General features: G+C 41.6%; 1 protein-coding gene across 2 annotated transcripts in view; it reads right to left on the minus strand.

Moving 5' to 3' along the window:
- Window positions 1-19,665, minus strand: part of DOCK2 (dedicator of cytokinesis 2) — a 677,690-nt gene that overhangs the window by 96,514 nt on the left and 561,511 nt on the right. For both annotated transcript variants that reach the window (XM_066591098.1, XM_066591097.1), the window contains exons 33-34: window positions 10,394-10,542; window positions 1,219-1,304 (exon numbers count right to left, since the gene is read on the minus strand). In XM_066591098.1, coding sequence (XP_066447195.1) covers window positions 1,219-1,304; window positions 10,394-10,542 — 235 coding nt within the window. The remainder of the gene's footprint in view (window positions 1-1,218; window positions 1,305-10,393; window positions 10,543-19,665) is intronic.

Consider the following 19,665-nt stretch of genomic DNA (forward strand, 5'->3'; position numbering starts at 1 on the left):
TTTGTTCGCCTTATATTCTGTTCCTGCTCCCTCTCGATCCTCATCTTGCTTGAGAAAACTTGTCCAGTATTTGTATGTAATGCAAATATAGACAAGTGCCTAATACCAGCAAGGGATATAAGCCAAGCACCGCTGTATTTTCCTTCTTTATGTGACATGTTTTCCAACAGAAGAGCATTTTTTGTGTGTTTTTTAAAGAAACAATAGTATAATTATGGCCTGAATTCAAAATGCTGATACTTCAAGAAGTGCAAAATAAAAGATTTTTGCTCGTATAAAAGTCAAGCACAAATATTAAAATGTGCTACACCATCATTTTAAAGGGTAGCAGAAAAGGGAAAGTAATATAGAGCAGATGCGAAGACATTGTATCACTCTATTATAGCAATTATTCTTCTCACTTCTCCCAAGATCTGCAGTTTTGTTCCCTCTCAATCAAGATAATGTTATTAAAAGACAGTTGTAGCGAACCTAAACAGCCAAATCACCTCATTCCGAAGCAGCACAAATGTAAGAGGAGATCTTTGTTTCATAACAACAAATAACTTGAGCCAATAAGCAGTTTTCAGTAATTAAAGCTATAGGAACGCGACTATTGAATAGAATACATTGATTTGTTTGTTAACTATAAGGTTTGCATGTATGGATTTAGGCCTCATGCACACGGGCAGATTTTTGCTGAGGAATCCGGAGCGGGCGACTGCTTCTGGATTTCGCAGCGATAACCCTCCATAGCATGCTATGGAAAAATGATTCTTCATGCACACGAGCGGAAACCAATTGTGGTTTACACTAATGGATAAAAAATCGCTCCATGCTCCATTGTACTGCAGTTCCCACACAGATGGATTCCATTGATTCCACGGGAAAAGCAGGAGGTAAAATAAAATATCTGTACTGCACATGTCCGACGGCGAGCCGCGCAGACCAGTACAGAAAAAGAAGAAGAAAAGCAGGTACACGCGGATGTTGGTCAGGCGCTGAGTCGGATTCCCACATACCGAATCTGACCTGCCCATGTGCATGCGCCCTAAAGAGGTGCACGTACATGTTTGACAACACTTCAACTTACTTTTGGATCATCTTCTATCACTGGTCACAGTGCATGACAGAAGTAAATTAGGTTATTCCACAACTAATTAGCCCTTTACTAAAGAAACATAACATTGGCTCATGCAATCCAGTTAAAGGAATGAGATTTACTGTAGTCTTACTTACATTGTTTCAAAAAGTTGCATGTACTGCCAGTCACCTCGCCCTCCTTCAACTTCATGGTCCAGCTTCCGTATTATCTCATTCTCAAACTGCACAAGGTAAGAAGAATAATTACATCCTTTGTTAATTGGGGACTAAAGGTCCACGCGATAAATGCTCCTGTGCTATCTAGTGTCAGCTGCTCGCCTCCATTCGCAGTAACCTGGCAATTGTTTGTACACGAACTACTGTTTGTTTACACAGGCCAATCGCTGTTTCATTTTTATACCCGCAGAAACTGAACAAATTATTGTTTGTCACTCAGTCGCTGCCAGCATTTAGTTCGGCTGCACATGAACGAGTTGGATTCCGCATGCGATACAATGCAGAAAGTAATTGCAAATACTCGCGGAAGAAAGCGGATGCGATCGTTTTTCTGCACAGTTGTACGCAATGCATAGCGTATCATCCGTGCGGAAGAAAGATCTCTCCTCTCCCCTGTTTTCATTTGAAGTCACGACTGTTTTCGACGCTCATCTGCAATGTTAATTGCGAATGGGCTGCGGATCGCTCAGATCCATACACATCTGTTGAGGTCATCCATACAGAATTCGCGCAAAAATAGAACTAGCTGCGACTTATTCCGCTCGAGAAAATTGCAATTCATATGCGCGAAGCTGTGGAAGTTCATGTCTTCCAATGCGCAAGTATTATCGCTTATGCGATGCCGATCGCGGAATCTGCAATTCAAATCCGTTCTTGTGAAGCCAGCCTTACACCGAACCGTTATTATTCAGTTTTCCACAATCCAGAGAGAATCTGAACGATTAGCGGTCCCTGTAAAAGCCCCCCCCCCCCCCCCCCCCAAGTGATTAAGCATAACTCCAAGGAACAATATTTAATACATAAGTAGTGGCACAGAGTGCTTCGGCTGCAGTATGCAGTCCTATACTCTCTCTCACGACCTGAAGGTTGCAAGTTCAATCCCCGCGTGGGTCAGGTAGCCGGCTCAAGGTTGACTCAGCCTTCCATCCTTTCTGAGGTCGGTAAAATAAGTATCCAGCTTGGTGGAGGTAATAAATAAATTACCTGAGAGCGTTGCAGAATAAATTGGCACTATACAAATAACAATATTTATCATTATTTACTATAAGTACCGTACTGCATATCTACACATATAAATATATCACAGCATAATAAAAGCTTTCTCACTTTTTAATACATCTGAAAACATAATTTGTTCCAAAAAATAGAAGAAGAAAGTATTCTTTAGGCAAAATTCATAAATCCATTGTTGATGCAGTTTTTTTTAACACAGGACTAGATCCAAAAAAGCCCCCAAAACTGTATTTATGGAGCAAGCCTAATACTTCTCTTTAGGATCCACTTCTGATCTTTGCTAAAAAGACACAGGTGGCAACTGCATCAAAGCTACCTTCTGTGCAACCGGACATAATCAGATATCAAGAACATCACAAGGGGATAAAGCATGTCTGCCCTGATGGTCCTTTATAGTCAAACATTATGGTTTACAGGTAAAAAGAATTATCCACTAGGCCTATACACAAATAACTGACCAAAAACTGCAGTGTATCTTATCACCTTTTTATGAGGTGGCGGGCATCAGGAATGATCATTCCTATAATAATATTTTGTGGCGGTCGTTTGCTGGAAAATTCAAAATTGGCCATTGCTGACAATTCCTATCTGAAGTTTATAGCACACATTAACTCTATACACTTCCATCTACACAAAATGCCAAAATCATGGAGCACAAAACTGGCTGCCACAACTCAATAGAAAAATGGCAATATTACTCTAAAAGTAATTCTCAAATTTTGATTACTGCTCTGACTACTAATTTATGAATTTCTGTCCATTCTTTAAGTTTTGGGTGAAAATCTTTCATTTGTTCTGTCAGTTTTACCGAAAAGTTTTAAATATGTGCAAAAATATGGACACACCTTTAAATAAACATTGCTGGGAAGCAAACCTCTATAATGTTGTCTACATTCCCAGAGTGCTCTGCTCTTCCATCAGCCAAAACTTGGAATTTATTTTCTCCTTATCAATTTAGTCATTATATGACGTGCACCTTCATATAACATAACTGCTTGGCAAGTCTAAAAGTCATTTTCTAGGCTTTTACTCTTGGATGTCAATTATTGTTTCATAATGCATCAATTTCCCAGAAGGTAAAAACTGTACAAACTATAAAATCATTACTCCAAACATGGGAATACACCATAATTACATCTTACTGCTAGATTCTATAGCAAAAAGTACAAGGTCAGATTTCTGACTACAAAGGAGGAAGTAAATGACAATTTAAAAAGTAAATTAAAATTTTTAATTTGTTCATTAAACAAGCTCAAATTTTTTTTTTTTTTGCGAATCCTCCCACTTTTGGTGCGCTGCACAGTATGTCTAATGCCAAATAGATAAATGACTGTAAATATAAGAGTTCTGGCAGACAGAAGGTGCAATTCAAGTACTGAAATATCTTTATGTTTAGATTTCTCCTTAGACTTGCAGCAACGCATTTCACAGCTCAGATCTGTCATTGCTAACCTGTATAAGATTGATGGCAATTGGTGAAGATTTAAAGGTATCTAGAGGCTGGAGCGCTATACATATTTTTTAATTTATCAGTTAAGACTGTTTTAGTCTACAGCCGACCATCTAGTAGAGACATTACTTTTAAAATGGTATACATAGTTATAGTTTGTATCTCTCTGATTACTAACAATCAGGTTTAGAGAGGAGGACTGAAAACTCAACATACTATGGATTTATAGAATACCTCGGATAACATAAATATGTGTAGAATTGACACAAAGAAGGACATTTAAGAAAGATTTCCCTTAAAGGGAAACTTTCAGCAACTTTTTACTATTCAATCCAAGCGATAGATGTAATAGTGTTGATAATAAGCTTTCCATATCGCAGTGTAAGGGTGCATTCAGACGAGCGTGGTTTACACGCTGCTGACATGCAGAAATTCAGCGGTGAATGAGCTGCTGCATGGAGCAGTCCGTTCACATGTCCGTGCTGCGGGCAGAGTGCTGCCGCAGCTCCCATAGGGGTCTTTGGTCAGCATCATGGACAGCGCCTCAGCACAGAGCTGACAGGCGAGTCGGCACTTGTCCTATCTTTTTTACCAGTGCAGGTTCTGCACTGGTAAAAATCCCTCTGTGTGAGCGCTTCCATAGTAACCTATTGGTTGCTATAGAGGCGTGGCTTACACACTGCTGTAGCAGCATGTAAACCACACTCGTCTGAATGCACCCTAATATTGTTATATGTGCCTCGATACCTGTACAATCTTATTTAAACATTTTTCCATGCTGTATTAAATGAGATGAAACGCGCCAGGAACGCCTCGCATTCTTGATAGACAGGCATTTTAATTTCCTTCCTTAGAGAAAATCACGCTCATACACTGTGGCAAAGCCTACCCGCACTTGCGCACACTAGCACTATCCCTTACTTGCTGTGACCTCACATTTGCTTTGACAACCATCACTTGCAGTGTCACCTGATCTCAGACACCATCCGCCACTTAATGCTTCCTCTTTATCTGCTGCCTTGATCCACACAATATATTATCCCGGCGAACACTGCAATAGTAGTGTTAGTTGTTATTAAGGGTGCCTACCCACTAGCAATATTTTTTCTTGTGACACGAGAGCGATGAATATAAGAACAATAATTTTCAATGGTTTCATACTCATTTGCGATTTTTACTCTCATGCCTCGCAGTGCAGAGAAAAAAAATCTGCGATATCGCTCAGTGTTTCCAATGGAGCCAGAGGCAGCAGCGCCGGCCCGATTGAAAATATTGGAAATACATTGCAGACTTCTGGTCTTGAATGAATGGCCGGGCGCTAAGCCAATCAGATACAGCTTTTTAAGCAGGCAAGGATTTTAAATTCCTGCCTGATGAAAGAAAGGCAGAGCATTGCAGGGAGAAGACGCTGCAAGATGCTGCTGAGCGCCGGCAGCGGCAGAGAGGTGAGTATATATCTTTTTTACACATGCCAGGGATGATTTTCGGGGAAAGGCTTATATTTAAAGCCCCTCCCGGAAAATCATCGCTGCGGGGGTTGCAGTGCCGACCCCATTGAAAGCAATGGGATAACATCACAGACTTCTGCCACATGGTCCCCGCAGAGATGTAGGAATCCTCTACTACAGCTGTCAAAGCTGTGGCAGTATTCCCTATGTTTTTAATGGGGCTGGCGCTGCTACCGCCGGCTCCATTGAGAAGAGTGTGCGATATTGCAGCGTTTTCTCTGCGCTATGAGGCACTCGATCTCGCAGCACAAGAAAAAATATATCACTTGTTGGTAGGCACCATAAAGGTGTTTTCCATGAAAATACTATTGATGCCCTATCATCAGGATAGGTCATCAATATTTAATCAGCTGGGGTCCATCGCTCAGGTCCCAACCGATCAGCTGAACGAGCGCATGCCGTCAGTGCCGCAAATACACAGAGGTTGGAGCGGAGGCAGCGGAAGTCTCAGCGCCGCCCTCTGTGTAAAGCCAGCGCTTGTAACTGCAGGCACAGCTCTCATTGAAATCAATGGTATTGAAAAAAACCCTTTAAGTGTTAAGCAGCGGACAGCATCTGAAATCATGTGACACGGCAAGTAATGGTCATTAAGCCACATGTGCACCAGGCTCATGCAGTCACAGCAAGTACAGGAGAATACTAATGTGCAACTGCGGCCAGGCTTTATCACAGCGCATGCGTGGATTTCATCTAAGAAAGGAAATTAATGTACCTCTCCATCAAGATCACCGGGCGCCTCAATATTATGATGCAGAACATGTTAAACCAAACCTCTGATTTCAGGACAAAATCTGTCATGGGACAAGAGATGTAAATTACCTGTAGTTGTCCTACTCTGCCGCATTCTGATCTGTCAGTTCCAGACTCCACTTCCAAAAGGACCTCGGCAATTTTCTAACCACCTTTTACCCACTGTCCACTGCTCTCTGATTGACCAGTGCTGATTATGTGAGCAGTTCTTGCCAATCCCATAGCAGATCTTGTGTATTATTAGATTAACGCTCCAGCCATCCAGAACCAGCCACCATGGACATTCAGAAGTGGAAACTAGAACTGGTGGATCGGAGCAGAGAAGAACAATTGCAGGCAATATGCAGGGAATATAACGCCTTCATCTACTGCCCTAGAACAGAATTTGTTCCTGGAGGGTCACTTTAAAGGAAGAGAGCAAACTCACCTATCTTCACCATCACCTCAGGACACATCTGTGTGGCTCCCATGGCTCTGGCCGAGCACCTGGGTTGGCCGTCGCCAGAAGTCAGGTGACTGCTGCAGCCACACAGGCTGCAGTGTCAGTATTTGAACTCCTGGCATCAGCGGTCACATCCTGGATGCCATGATACCAGGAGTCAGAGATATTAATGCTGCAGCATCTGATTGGCCGCAGCAGTCACCTGACTTCCAGCGGATGTCCATGCCACATTCCGGAGACCAAGCCACTCAGCTGTGTCGGGGAGGTGAAGTCAGGTGAATATGCATTTTTTGTTTTATCCCATGCCCAGCTGTTATTTATTTATGCTTTTAAATGATGATACAACCCTTCACTGAACACTAAGGAGATAATTTTCCTTTCTGTGCATTGAGGTCCTGTATATAACAGAGTGTGTATGCCTCTTTTCTTACAATATTCCTCTTCTTTTGTTATATTGTTTATATTGCATTTTCTGCTGCTAAATCTTGTCCTCTGCTGCATGCTCTGCTTCCTGGCCTGCATTCATACACTGCAATATACCTGCATGGCTCACTGCTGCATATATGTGCCGGCCAGGGAACGGAGTACTTGTATGGCTCACTGCTACATATATGTGCCGGCCAGGGAATGGAGTGCACAGCGATGTCAAAGATTAATCAACAGAGCACACAGCAAAACATACACTGCATTCATGGCAACAAGAAGGGTATTGAGAAATCTGGCAAGAGCTGGGTACAATGTGACAATATATCTCCCAACATATATCACATTCGTACACTACAGTACAAGTCAGAACCAGGCCTAACGACCAGAGCAGTTCGGAAATGCATAATATTTTCTTTAATGAAACTTCTTTTGTCTATTCTCTAGTTGGTGGCCCAGATAATACCGCAAACCAGAACCTCAGGCGGTTTGTCTCGTCTGAACACACTAAATTATTTCTTCTTCTCCATAAATGTATGCATTATATAAAAAGGTGATTTTTCTGAAGACGAAATCCAGACAAACTCAGGGACAATATTCAAACTCCATGCATATGTTGTCCTTGGTCAGATGTGAGCCTAGTATCCCAGCACTGCAAGGCAACAATGCTAATCCCTGAGCCACCATGCTTTTTCTTCCTCCTTCCTCACAGCGTGGCTCAGTAGTTAGCACTGTTGCCTTGCAGTGCTGGGGTTCTGGGTTCATATCTGACTAAGGACAACATCTGCATGACGTTTGTATGTTCCCCCTTTGTTTGTGTGGATTTCTTCTTCATAATAAACCACCTTAATTTATATAGTGCATACATTTCTTGAGAAGGAGAAAAAGATGTACGTTTATGGCTCTTATTGTATAAATCAGCTTTAGGAGTATTGGTAAAGTTACGGTTTGGTTCAAACCAAACTATTCAAAAGTTCCCTTCAAGTCTAATTGTGCCTTGTCTAGCAAACACTGTCTAGGGTGAGCAGCATTCCTCCATGTTATGTTCTTTTCCTTAATTTTATATACTACAACACCTTAGAGGGGCCTCCTGATTCTTTATAATAGCTTTCAGTTATTACTACATTACAAAAAAGTCCCTTTATACTGTATTTCCCCAGTAAAGTCCTCACAGGGCTTGTGCCAAGATTCAAAGTTATCTGCTAACCACAGGATATGGGATAAATATCTAATCAATAATAAATATAAATCTTTTTATTTCTATAGCGCCAACTTACTCTGCAGCACTTTTAGGTAATTTTTATTTATCACTCCCCACTAAGCTGGGTACTAATTTTACCAACCTTGGAAAGATGAAAGGCTGAGTTGACTTTGAGTTGGCTACATGAACCCAGCGGAGATTGAACTTGCAACCTTCAGGTCGTGAGCAAGAGCTTAGGACTGCATTTCTGCTGTCTTAGCACTCTGCGCTATACAGGAAACATCAATAAAGATTGACCACTGGGACCCCTACCGATCACAAGAAAGGGAACCAAAGGTCCTCAAGTGGAGCGGCAGCCAAGTATGCTTGCTGACAATCCATTCATTTCAGTGGGACTGCTGGAGATAACTGAATTCTTGAACTTGGCTATCTTCAACAACCCATTTAAAGGGGTTGTCCCGCGAAAGCAAGTGGGTCTATACACTTCTGTATGGCCATATTAATGCACTTTGTAATGTACATTGTGCATTAATTATGAGCCATACAGAAGTTATTCACTTACCTGTTCCATTGCTAGCATCCTCGTCTCCATGGTGCCGTCTAATTTTCAGCGTCTAATCGCCAGATTAGACATGCTTGCGCAGTCCGGGTCTTCTTCTTTTCTGAATGGGGCCGCTCGTGCCGGAGAGCGGCTCCTGGTAGCTCCGCCCCGTCACGTGCCGATTCCAGCCAATCAGGAGGCTGGAATCGGCAATGGACCGCACAGAAGAGCTGCGGTCCACCGAGGGAGAAGATCCCGGCGGCCATCTTTAACCGGTAAGTAAGAAGTCACCGGAGCGCGGGGATTCAGGTAAGCACTGTGCGGTTTGCTTTTTTAACCCCTGCATCGGGGTTGTCTCGCGCCGAACGTGGGGGCTGTTGAAAAAAAAAAAAACCTGTTTCGGCGCGGGACAACCCCTTTAAATGAATGGAGCCCACTGTAGAGTGCTTCAGCAATAGGTTCAATTAAGTTCTGTAAAGGTGCTATTAATTCTGATTGACTGCTGGTTTTGCCGTTTGCCTGTATACCCGTCTTTCCCAACATCTATTAAACAAAGGCTGGGCAAATCTGTCTGCGATTAATCCTGCAATGAGCAGGGTGTTGGACCCAATGACCCTGGAGGTCCCTTCCAACTCTACCATTCTATGATTCTATCAAATGAAGGTTGGACAGACCTCTGGGATGATTTAGTGAATCCTGCCCTGAGCAGGCGGTTGGACCAGATGACCCTGGGGGTCCCTTTCAACTCTACCAGTCTATGAATCTGGCTTGCCCTTCGGCTTGCTCCTTGACTACTATTTGCCTGATTGCTACATGTTCCTCTGCCTGTCCCTCCATTTTACATGAACTCTGTATGTCTTAACCTTGACCTCTTACATATGATTTCTGTGAGCACTGCTCAAAGGAAATTTGCACTTTATTTTCTTTCAGGTAACCCCATAGATTACAGCTGTCAGTCCCAGCAGCAGAAAACGTTATGATCAACTTCTCTTTGAGTCAGGTCTTTCTAGCAAAAATTGATTGTTGAAGAAAGATGAGTAATTTAATAAAAGCATCAAAATTAACTGGACCCACTGGTACTATAGCGCTACTTTTAGTCCATTCTAAATTCACACCACTTACAATTATTCTTTGCCTTTTGTCTCTTTAAACCAAATTTTTACCCATATACATACATTCTGCCCCATTTCTTGTAGCTGTGAAAATAATCAGCTTTACCTTCCAACTACTGCATACATTTATTAGTGTATATTCAGACAATATATACATCCGCTTGACCACAGTGCTCTCGGTACAGTATGATTCCTCCTGCACTATGAGGATCTATGGATTCTCCCCAAGAGGTAAAGTGGAAGCCAAGACACATTTTGTAACATAAAATAGTACTTTCACAAGACCGGATGGGAACAGAGTTAAAGGGACAACAAGGATTGAAGTAATGAGTTTTGCCAAGTGCTGAGTGTTACATTATTGACCGATTGGCCATTACAAGATAAGCTGCAAAACACGTAACAGAAAATCTTGTTAAATCATTGCATTTCATTACTTGTTTGTTGTATCCTATAATATCCCCTTAGCCTCCTGCAGAAGCATAGCATTAAGCTGCTGGTCCCCAATGCAAAATTTATAACAGGGTCCCCAACTATAATGCTTCTATCATAGCACTGGTCTCATATGTGGAAGAGACGCCATGTGGGTCCCCTATAGCCCCAGGCCAGGGTGCGAGACTGTACTCACTATAGTTATGCCCCCGGTCTCATATTACCTTTTTGAAGTCCCCATGATGTTGGTATTCACATAGCATCATATCAAAAAATATTGGGATTGTAGATTTGCGTAATTCATCCTCGGGTATGAGTGTCATTTCTAGAATTGGTCCAACCATTCCAGGAATAAAGCAAATTTTGTTCTGACCTACCACAAAGTGAAGATGAAAATGATAGTTATACAATGCCATCGCTAGTAATACATTCAACTGATTCATTGCATTGCTATAATGTTAATGGGAGACGATTTTACTGTAGGTCACAGACATACCTGACATGCATTCTGCTTCAATAACTTTCATCATTACTTGATGTAGTATTAGCAATGTAAAGTTAATATATACAATTATTATTGTTAGTGATGATAATAGTTATGATCAGTAAGCAATTTGCATATCCAGTTGGGCACAAAATGATTTATTTTTCAGTACAGTATCGCGGACTAAGATGAAAAACAATCTGATAATAAGCGCAGCAGCTTTACAAATGGCCTGTCGGAGGCAACAATGCAGAAAGGAATATATCTTCATAGTATTTAATGCAACTAATTACTTCATCTAGTCATAAGTATTGTAAAGGGCTGAAAATGTGTAAAAATCAATGCAGAGCAATTAACGAGAAGCAGCACAGAATTATACTGGATGGACAATACATTATTATCACAGTGATATAATCCGATTTATAAAACACTTTTATAAAGTAGAGAGGATTCACTGTACAAAACTAGGAGAAAATGAAGGAGAATGCATCTATTTCAATGAGAGCACATTACAGGCGAAGTCAGGCAAGCGGGTTTTTTTGCTCACGCCTATATGCACAAAAAGGCACGACTGATAGAACTATTGGTTTCCTATGTAGTGTTCACATGTCTGTCTTTTTACTGGACGCAAAATACTCGCACCTGCAAAAGATAGGACATCCGTGAGCTGGAAAGGTGCACCGTGCTGCATGGAAAGATTCCCCACGGTGAGTTCCCTTATTAATGAAAACTGTGACAGCACTGACACAGTGTCCAGTGAAAAGGGAATTCCCCGCAGGAATGAAGGAATCCCCTGCCACAGCTGTGACAGCTGTGGCAAAGGACCGCAATGCTACGGACGCCGGACTTATTGAAAGCAATAGGATGCAGGCAATCCCCACAGTGATTTTCGGGGAAGATCTTCTGCAGCTTCTTCTCCTGCCGGGGATTTAAAAATCCATGCCTACACAAGGGCTGTATCTGATTGGCTGAGCACTCAGGCAATCAGAGGCAAAGCTCAGCCATTCATTCAATTCATTTTTAAATCCCTGGTAGGAGAATAAGCCACAGAAGAGTTCCAGGGAAGCCAGCGGCAAGACGCACCAGATCCCCGACAGTGGCGGAGAGGTGATGTTTTTTTTTTTTTTTTTAACAGCAGCTATGGAAGATTTTCAGGGAAGGGCTTATATTTCAAGCCCTTCCCCTAAAATCACTGCAGTGGTTGCCTGCATCCCATTGCAAGCAATGGGTACCCAACAGTGGCGGGGAGGTGATGTATTTTATTTTTTTTTACAGCAGCTAGGGATGATTTTCAGGGAGGGGCTTATATTTCAAGCCCTTCCCCGAAATTTACTGCGGCGGTTGCCTGTATCCTATTGCAGTAGCACCGGCCCCATTGAAAGCAATGGGTACGGATTTTCGGTTACGCACATTTTTAACATGCGTGGAGCGGGGGGGGGGGGGGGGGGTGTTGTGTACATAGGTGCACAAAAAACAACGCTGGTCTGACTGAGCCCTACAGGTGAAAAAAAGGATCATTTTGGACAGCGTCATTAAAGAAAAGGCTGATAAGCACAGAATATTTATACTTTTACAACTATTTTTATTTCTGCAAAGCACCTCAAAAAAGAAGTTAGTAACTTTGCAAAAAGGTTTGAAAAATATCTAAACGTTTCTGCATGCAACTCCGAAGCAGACCTATGTGTTTCCATGGTTACCGTCTACAAGAAAAACCTGTGTGTAGTCCGTTCCTGCAATCATGTGTGGCTTTCTTACAGAGAAGGGATAAATAACTGCTATGGAGCGAAATCTGCACAAGTACGTGCAAGTTTGAGGGGAAAAAAGCTGGGAGATGGGTCCTGCCCTATTTTTTTTCACATTTAGAAAAACTAGGTGCGAGCAAGTGAGGGCAAGTCCTATCTTTTCTCGCACGTTAATACAACTGATAGTTAATAATCCCGAAATCAATGGTTTTGTTTCGTCCTATTATGCGGCCGAGATTTTCATGGCATGACTAGACTAAAACACACCCATCTGTTTAAACTGGTTCCACTTCTCGGTTGCTGGGGTCCGCCACCGAGGGCTCCCACATATCATCTGATAGTCAGGACTGGTGTTCTAATGTATAAAGCTGCTTTTGCTTGGCATAGTACTGCAGGCTGAGTCCCACTGAAGTACTATGTTCAGCCTGTTCTCCAGCCAATGATTGAGTTATCTCTCTATGCAGCTCATAAATATGGAGGACTACTTCTTGTAGGGCTCTATGTATGTGCTGCTACTAATAAAATTTAATTTTCTCCCAAACTACTGCACAGATACATACAGCAGATATATCACTGCTATCAGTGTGACTGCCACTATGTTATGTTGCCCTCAGAGAGGTCTGCAAAAAGATGGTGACATATATAATTTAACTATTGTTGATCTACCACCAAGATACGTCAAATAGTTGATCAGTGGTGGTCTGCTACTTCAGTACCCTGGCGATCAGGTGTTTGCTGGGCTAGTGTCAGTGTGTATGAGGCAAAAGCTGGCAGCTCTGTACACATTGCAGTGGCCCAGGATGGTATTGCAGTCACTCTTCCAATTGAACTTACCAAACTCTGTGCATATGTATAATGGTCCTTCAGATACTATAGTCCTGATTTATTAAGGCAAAACGTTGTCTTAATTCAAAGTGCCAAATTTATTAAGAGGCACAAGCAAATATTTGTGCAAAAAGACATAAGCCGCAATTTGTGACTTTTTTTACACCAAAAAAGTATGGCAAGTGCCTTGATAAATCCCTGCCCTTACATAGCGATTCACCCCTAAAAAGAAATGCTTCTGTATATGAGGTATCTGATGAAGCATGCAATATATTTATACAGAATTGAACAAAAAAACTGTGTACGCATCAACCATTATGGTTGTATAAGCTCACTGCTTTTACAGTAAAGAAACCCTTTCTATGCCGATGGAGAAACTGTCCAAAAAAATGTATTTGTATGATTGCTTCAGTGCTGAAAGGGTAAATAATTTCCCTCCTGCTACTGGATTTTATCTCCGGAATCCAACAAGTTATCTCTGAAATACAGCCTGTTCTGCAGCACATTGCTATCTGTTTTGCTGGACTCCAGATTTCCCTTTTTAAATGTGAAAAAAGAATTACAAATTAGACCTTTTGTAGTATACATAATGCAATCAACGACAATCTGCATGTTTGTGCACAATCACTTGCCAAAAAGATAATGAGAAATTGGCTTATCCCCTACTCATTGTTTTTTTCTGCAGTTTTACTGTATACGTGGGTGTCTCGTAGATTTCTATAGCACTTTGACTACTGAATGTGCAATTAGTAAAGCTGATGTAGCAAATCCCAGGTACAGTTAATAGCTTAATAATTATAATTTCCCAAGACAAAAGCAAAGCCTACAATGTACTTTTCAAATCCAGCGTAGGTCACTCTTTTTATATTACAGGAGGAGTGGGCGATAAATATTTCTGTGTGTTCATTTTAATGAGATGTTTACAGGAGTTATTCTTACCTTGTTTTGTAAAATATGAAACCTTTAAATTGGATTTGAACAATGCTATTTATAGGTGATTGTTACAAATGGCCATCTACGTTGGAACCTTCTTAGTTGGCAATTATTTACTGGCAATACTGGTCAGCGTCTAATATAAAAACTACTTCGTCTGCCACAAGATTTCTCATACAGTTTTAGTTTATGTGGTCTTCTTACTATTTCTGGTATCTACAAAATATGTTAGCATTGAATACAGTTATTCTCAATATACCGCGTCTCTTGTCCTTTTTTTTTTTAAGTGTACTTAAGTTTTTAACAAGTTTTTTATAATACATTAGGTTCTCCTTGCCCTCTCATTAGCTGCTGTTTTTACCCTATTTCATGTCTGTGAGTTATGATTTTCAGTTGGTCTTCCCCATTTTTCTGCTGTTTTGCTGTTTTCAATTGACTTTTGGAGAGTAGGCATGTAGCAAGTTTCTAGCATTCTGCCAGTAGTTCACTGTCTTGACTTCCTTGCCCTTATTTCTCATGCTGCATTGCACTGTCTGTGGTCCAAGTAGCAGTGAAGCAGTATCTGAATGACCACCTCTCTGCCTTCCCAGGAGGATTCAGGCAATCAGAGATATTCTGGCCAAATATTTAGTAAACCCACTATAAGACCTCGTTCAGAGGAGCATTTTTTTTTTTGCCCACAAATAGCTGTGCAAAAAGATCGCCGCTAGTGTGTGGAAAAATTGCATGAACAAAGCTAAAGGCATGAACTATATTTGCATATGATTTGCTCATTCACACGATCCGTGGTGCGTGCTGCGTGTTAATCCAGCCCCCAAAGGAGTCAATGGGAACTCCTGTGCAACATGCACCAAAGATAGGTCAGGTCCTATCTTTGGTACGCAGCACGCACCTTAGATACGGGCATTGTAGCCACACATGTCCTATCTTTTGCAGGTGCGAGTGTTTTGTGCAGCTAAAAATCGCTCATGTGAACGCTTCAATAGGAAACCATTGGTTCTAATAAATGCAATCATTTGTACGCAAAAAAAATTTCTCATCTGAACAAGGCTTAATGTGTGCACAGACATATACACAGGCTCGATACCAGCAAGAGAGGTGAAGATTGTTATCACAGTGTCTGCAGATGTGTGGGATAACATTCTTTATATGGTTGTCCAGAATCCAGACACTCAGCCACTCGGTGTAAAAATCAATTCAGTATGTCCTATTAGGTTAATTTTGAGCAAAGTCAAACAAATTCCCATTTTGGCACAACAACACAAATTTTGGCGCACTTAGAATAAATTTGGCACATCTCAGCTTCTTGTGCCTCCCCTTTTGATTGTCTCCTGGCCTATGTGTGTCGGATTTTGAAAATTTTTGGCGCATCTACTAGTTTTTCCGGCACTTCTAAATATTCACCACATTTACAAGCGCCATTCACTTCTCTAATAATTATGACATTGATTACACCTGTTGGGAACTCGCATAAAACTGGCAGAAATTATGCCTCTATGAGAAATAAGCCCCAGTGCTTCTGCATATCCCCAGTGCTCTATTTGAAGCAAATATTTGAGATCACTACTGTCAATGCCAATAGAACGACCCTGCCAGCAAAATACCATGTAAAGTATCATTCTAGACATTGTGGTGCTGTACTACACAGAATGGCCTGCAGAGGGCTGCAGACAGGCATTCCTCCATCTGAAAGAGAGAGAGAACATCTGTGAATGTGGCAGGAAGTAAGATAAAATGATTAGTTCCTAACACACTTATGGTAAAGTCGGCTGCCAGCCAGAGTGCGAGGCTGCGCAGCAGCCATCAGGCATTTGGAGCCTGAGGTTTGTATGGACCAGTCTGGGCCTGTCACATGGTCTGATAGAGGAGCCTTTATGCACGTGGTGCCCATTCCTGATATCTACAAGGCATAGATGGCAATCCTGAGATGCAAATAACCCCCAGGTTGTCACAATATACACAGCAAAAAAAAAAAAAATGCTTCCATTAAAACATAATTTATCATCAACCAGTCTGTTTTATAAACCAAATCAAGTGTATGGTAGATTGACTATCCCAGAAACAGGGCCCACACATAGACTATGTTAACCCTTTCCAATCCAATTTTGGATTCAGGGTTTCCTAAAACGCTTTCTCTTTTTGCTGTTATACAACGGTGCAATCTGCTGGCTAAAGCCAGTGTGTGTGCGCCAGAGAGGCTCAGACAGTGGAGTGGCGGGCAATAGACGGTAAGAATAACCTGTCGGACGTCTTCTGACATTGAAGCTGTACAAGCTTCAATCAAAATGTTGGAAGATGTCAGACAGTAGATTGGAAAGGGTTAAGAGTTCTTGCGCTAACTTTTGTGGCAATGCATAAATCTTGCGCGCATCTGCACTAGGGATGCAGCTCCCATAATGGAGAATGAGAACAGAATCCCCTAGATGAACAGATCTATCTCATAATGAAACCAAACTGTCCCAAATGGACCCTATTAACCATAATGGGGTCCATTCAGTTCCTGCAACTGTCCAGCATTTTTACCTATTGAAAAAGTCCTGTATGCACAACTTTTTCGTCCGGCATTTCATGCCAGATCTGCGCCAGAGGCTTAGATGTGAATGGAGCCATACAAAGTTTACATTTATTACCCATAGGGCTAGAAGCAATGCTATCACAATGAATTAAATCGGGTGATTCGCCTGCAATTAAAAACCATTTGAATAAAATAAAGTCAATCAAGCTCAGAAGTTTATCCGAGACACTGAAAGTGCTCATCAGACTGCGTTATCGTTTTTGGTATTCGTTGCTCTGGTAATCCTCCAGCAGCTTGCTACTGGGGCCTCTGGCTCCCGGCACGTAAGTGATGGAGGGGATGCCTGCAGGCTGATGTATATTAACTTTGTCAGCTTTCTGCGGGCACATTATTTTATGTTTCTGGTTAGGATGTACTGCGCAGACAATCTGAAACTGTTGTCATATGGCTTCACACAACTGTTACATTATAGAAGTGTGAAAACGGAATTTTACTGTTAAAGAGCTTCAATATTCAAAGTAAATTAGGCTTAACCAGCTTGATTTCAGGTCCAGTAAAAGCAATGAAGGAAATATTGGGCTGCAATACAGTTGCAAAATACAGTAAGTGGACCCTCTGAAATTAACTGGACTTGTTGAAGGAGCAAATGAGCGAGTGACGTCACCGCTAACTCCTTCGCAATCATTCGCGCTCGGGCAGCCTGCTCAGACAGGCAGATCATCGTGGAGAATCGTTCAATTCTCATTCAGTGTTTCACATTCCTGTATGAATCACCAAGCGGGGAATGTTTAAATGTAACGAGAAGTGAATGAGCCAACCATGATTTTTATGCCGGCTGAAACTGAACGACAAACAAGAAGTGAACAATTCTCGTTCATCGTCTAGTTGTTGGCTCGTCTTTAAATTAAACGATTATCATTCACTTTAGGGTGGAATCAGACGACCGTATATCGGCTTGGTTTTCACGCCGAGCCAATATACAGTGTCCTCATCTGCAGGGGGGGGAGGATGGAAGAGCCAGGAGCAGGAACTGAGCTCCCGCCCCCTCTCTGCCTCCTCTCCACCCCCTCTCCGCCCCTCTGCACTAGTTGCAATGAAAGGAGGCGGGTGGGGCGGGGCTAAGTGTTGCGAATTAGCCCCGCCCCCGTCCCGCCTCTCCCCATTGCAAATAGTGCAGAGGGGCGGAGAGGAGGCAGGGAGGGGGCAGGAGCTCAGAGCACTGCTCCCGGCTCTTCCAGCCTCCCCCCTGCAGAGAAAGACGATGTATATCGGCTGGGCGTGAAAACCCAGCCGATATACGTTCGTCTGAATCCAGCCTCAACCTGTTTTCACGAGTTTTTGAATGATAATCGCTACATCTAAATGCAGCATTAGACTAATGCAATCTAGCTGAGCTAATAACACACTAATAACTGTTGTACCATGCTTGACATTAACCCCTTAAGGACGTGGCCTCCTTTTTTTTCAGTTTTTCTCCCCTACTTTCAAAAAATTGTAACTATTTTATTTATCCATCAGCATAGATGTCTGGGGGTTGTTTTTTGTGGTTCGAGTTGTGCTTTTTAATGGTAATATTATATGTACCATATAAAGTACTGAAAAACGTATAAAATTCTAAGAGGAGTGAAATGAGAAAACAATGCAATAGCGCCGTCTTTTGGTGGACTTGTTTCTACAATGTGCATATTGCAGCAAAATGTCTTTATTCTGTCGGTCAGTACAATTACAACAATGTCAAATTTATATAGTTTTTTTGCTGAGCTATTTAAAAAAATTAAATTATCTTCTGACAGATCTAATTTTTCTACTTTTCCATCTGCAGGGGCCATTAGGGACCCGCAAACTCCGATCGTGTCGCTGTCAGAATTGATGGTTGCATTTAAAGAGTTAACAGCTGCAATCAGTGTAGGCACTGATCAGGGGCGTGTCAGCTGACTGCCAATTCTGCTCCATACAAATTGCAAACCTCCATGACATAACTGTATGTCATGGAACGTTAAGGGGTTAAGCAAACATCCACAGGGAGAAAAAAGTAAGTGACCCATTCATTTTAAAATGATCTTTGAACAATCTATATTTTCTGTAGCCACACATCAGATTTGCATAACATTGATGAGGATTTTTGGGCCATTCCTTCCGGTAAATGTGTTTCAGTTCATCAATATTTCTGGGTTGCCTTTCGTGCATAACCCTTTTCAGGTCATGTCCCAGCATTTCAATATATTTTCTTCATTTATAACCATTCTATGGTTGATTTACATGCATGGTTTGGTTCATTGCCTTGTTGCGTCTCTTCAGCTTGACATCATGGACCGCCGCTCTTACATTCTCCTGTAAAATCTTTTTATTTATTTATTGTTCCATCAATGATCACATCACATCACAGTCCAATTGCAGGAAGTAAGGCAGCTCCAAAACATGATGCCTCCACAATGCTTCACAGATAGGATGAGGTTTGGGGTATGCAGGTGTGCAGTGTTTTTGTACCTGCGTACATAGTATTATGCACATATTTTAAATAGTTTCACTTTTGTCCAACATTGTAGAACATGCAAATGGTCTTCGTCAAACTTTGGATGGTTCACAATGTTTCTTTTTTTGGGGGAAACTGCAACGGCTTTCTTAATTTTGTTCTCCCATGACCACCATTCTTGGTTAAGTGCTTTTTCAACAGTGGACACATTTCAAGATTGTCCATTGTGTTGGGGTGATAATTAATAGGATGCCCACTCCTAGAGTGAGTAGCAACAGTCCGGAGTTCTCTACATTTACACTTCTCTACAATTGTGGATTGCTATACACCCGGGTCTTTAGTAATGCTTTTTTTTTAACCTCACCCAGTTTCATGCATCTTTATAACATTTAGGGGGTTTATCAAAATAATGAAAAAACTAAGGGTTAATAATAAACAGCTTGGTGTTTTCATTTTTTTAAAAATAAAACTTAGGTGATCTACCAGGTATTTCCAAATGGTCTTTGTAACTGTATATAGTGTTG

The sequence above is a fragment of the Eleutherodactylus coqui genome, chromosome 2 (genome assembly GCF_035609145.1).
Source record: "Eleutherodactylus coqui strain aEleCoq1 chromosome 2, aEleCoq1.hap1, whole genome shotgun sequence".
NCBI lineage: Eukaryota > Metazoa > Chordata > Amphibia > Anura > Eleutherodactylidae > Eleutherodactylus > Eleutherodactylus coqui.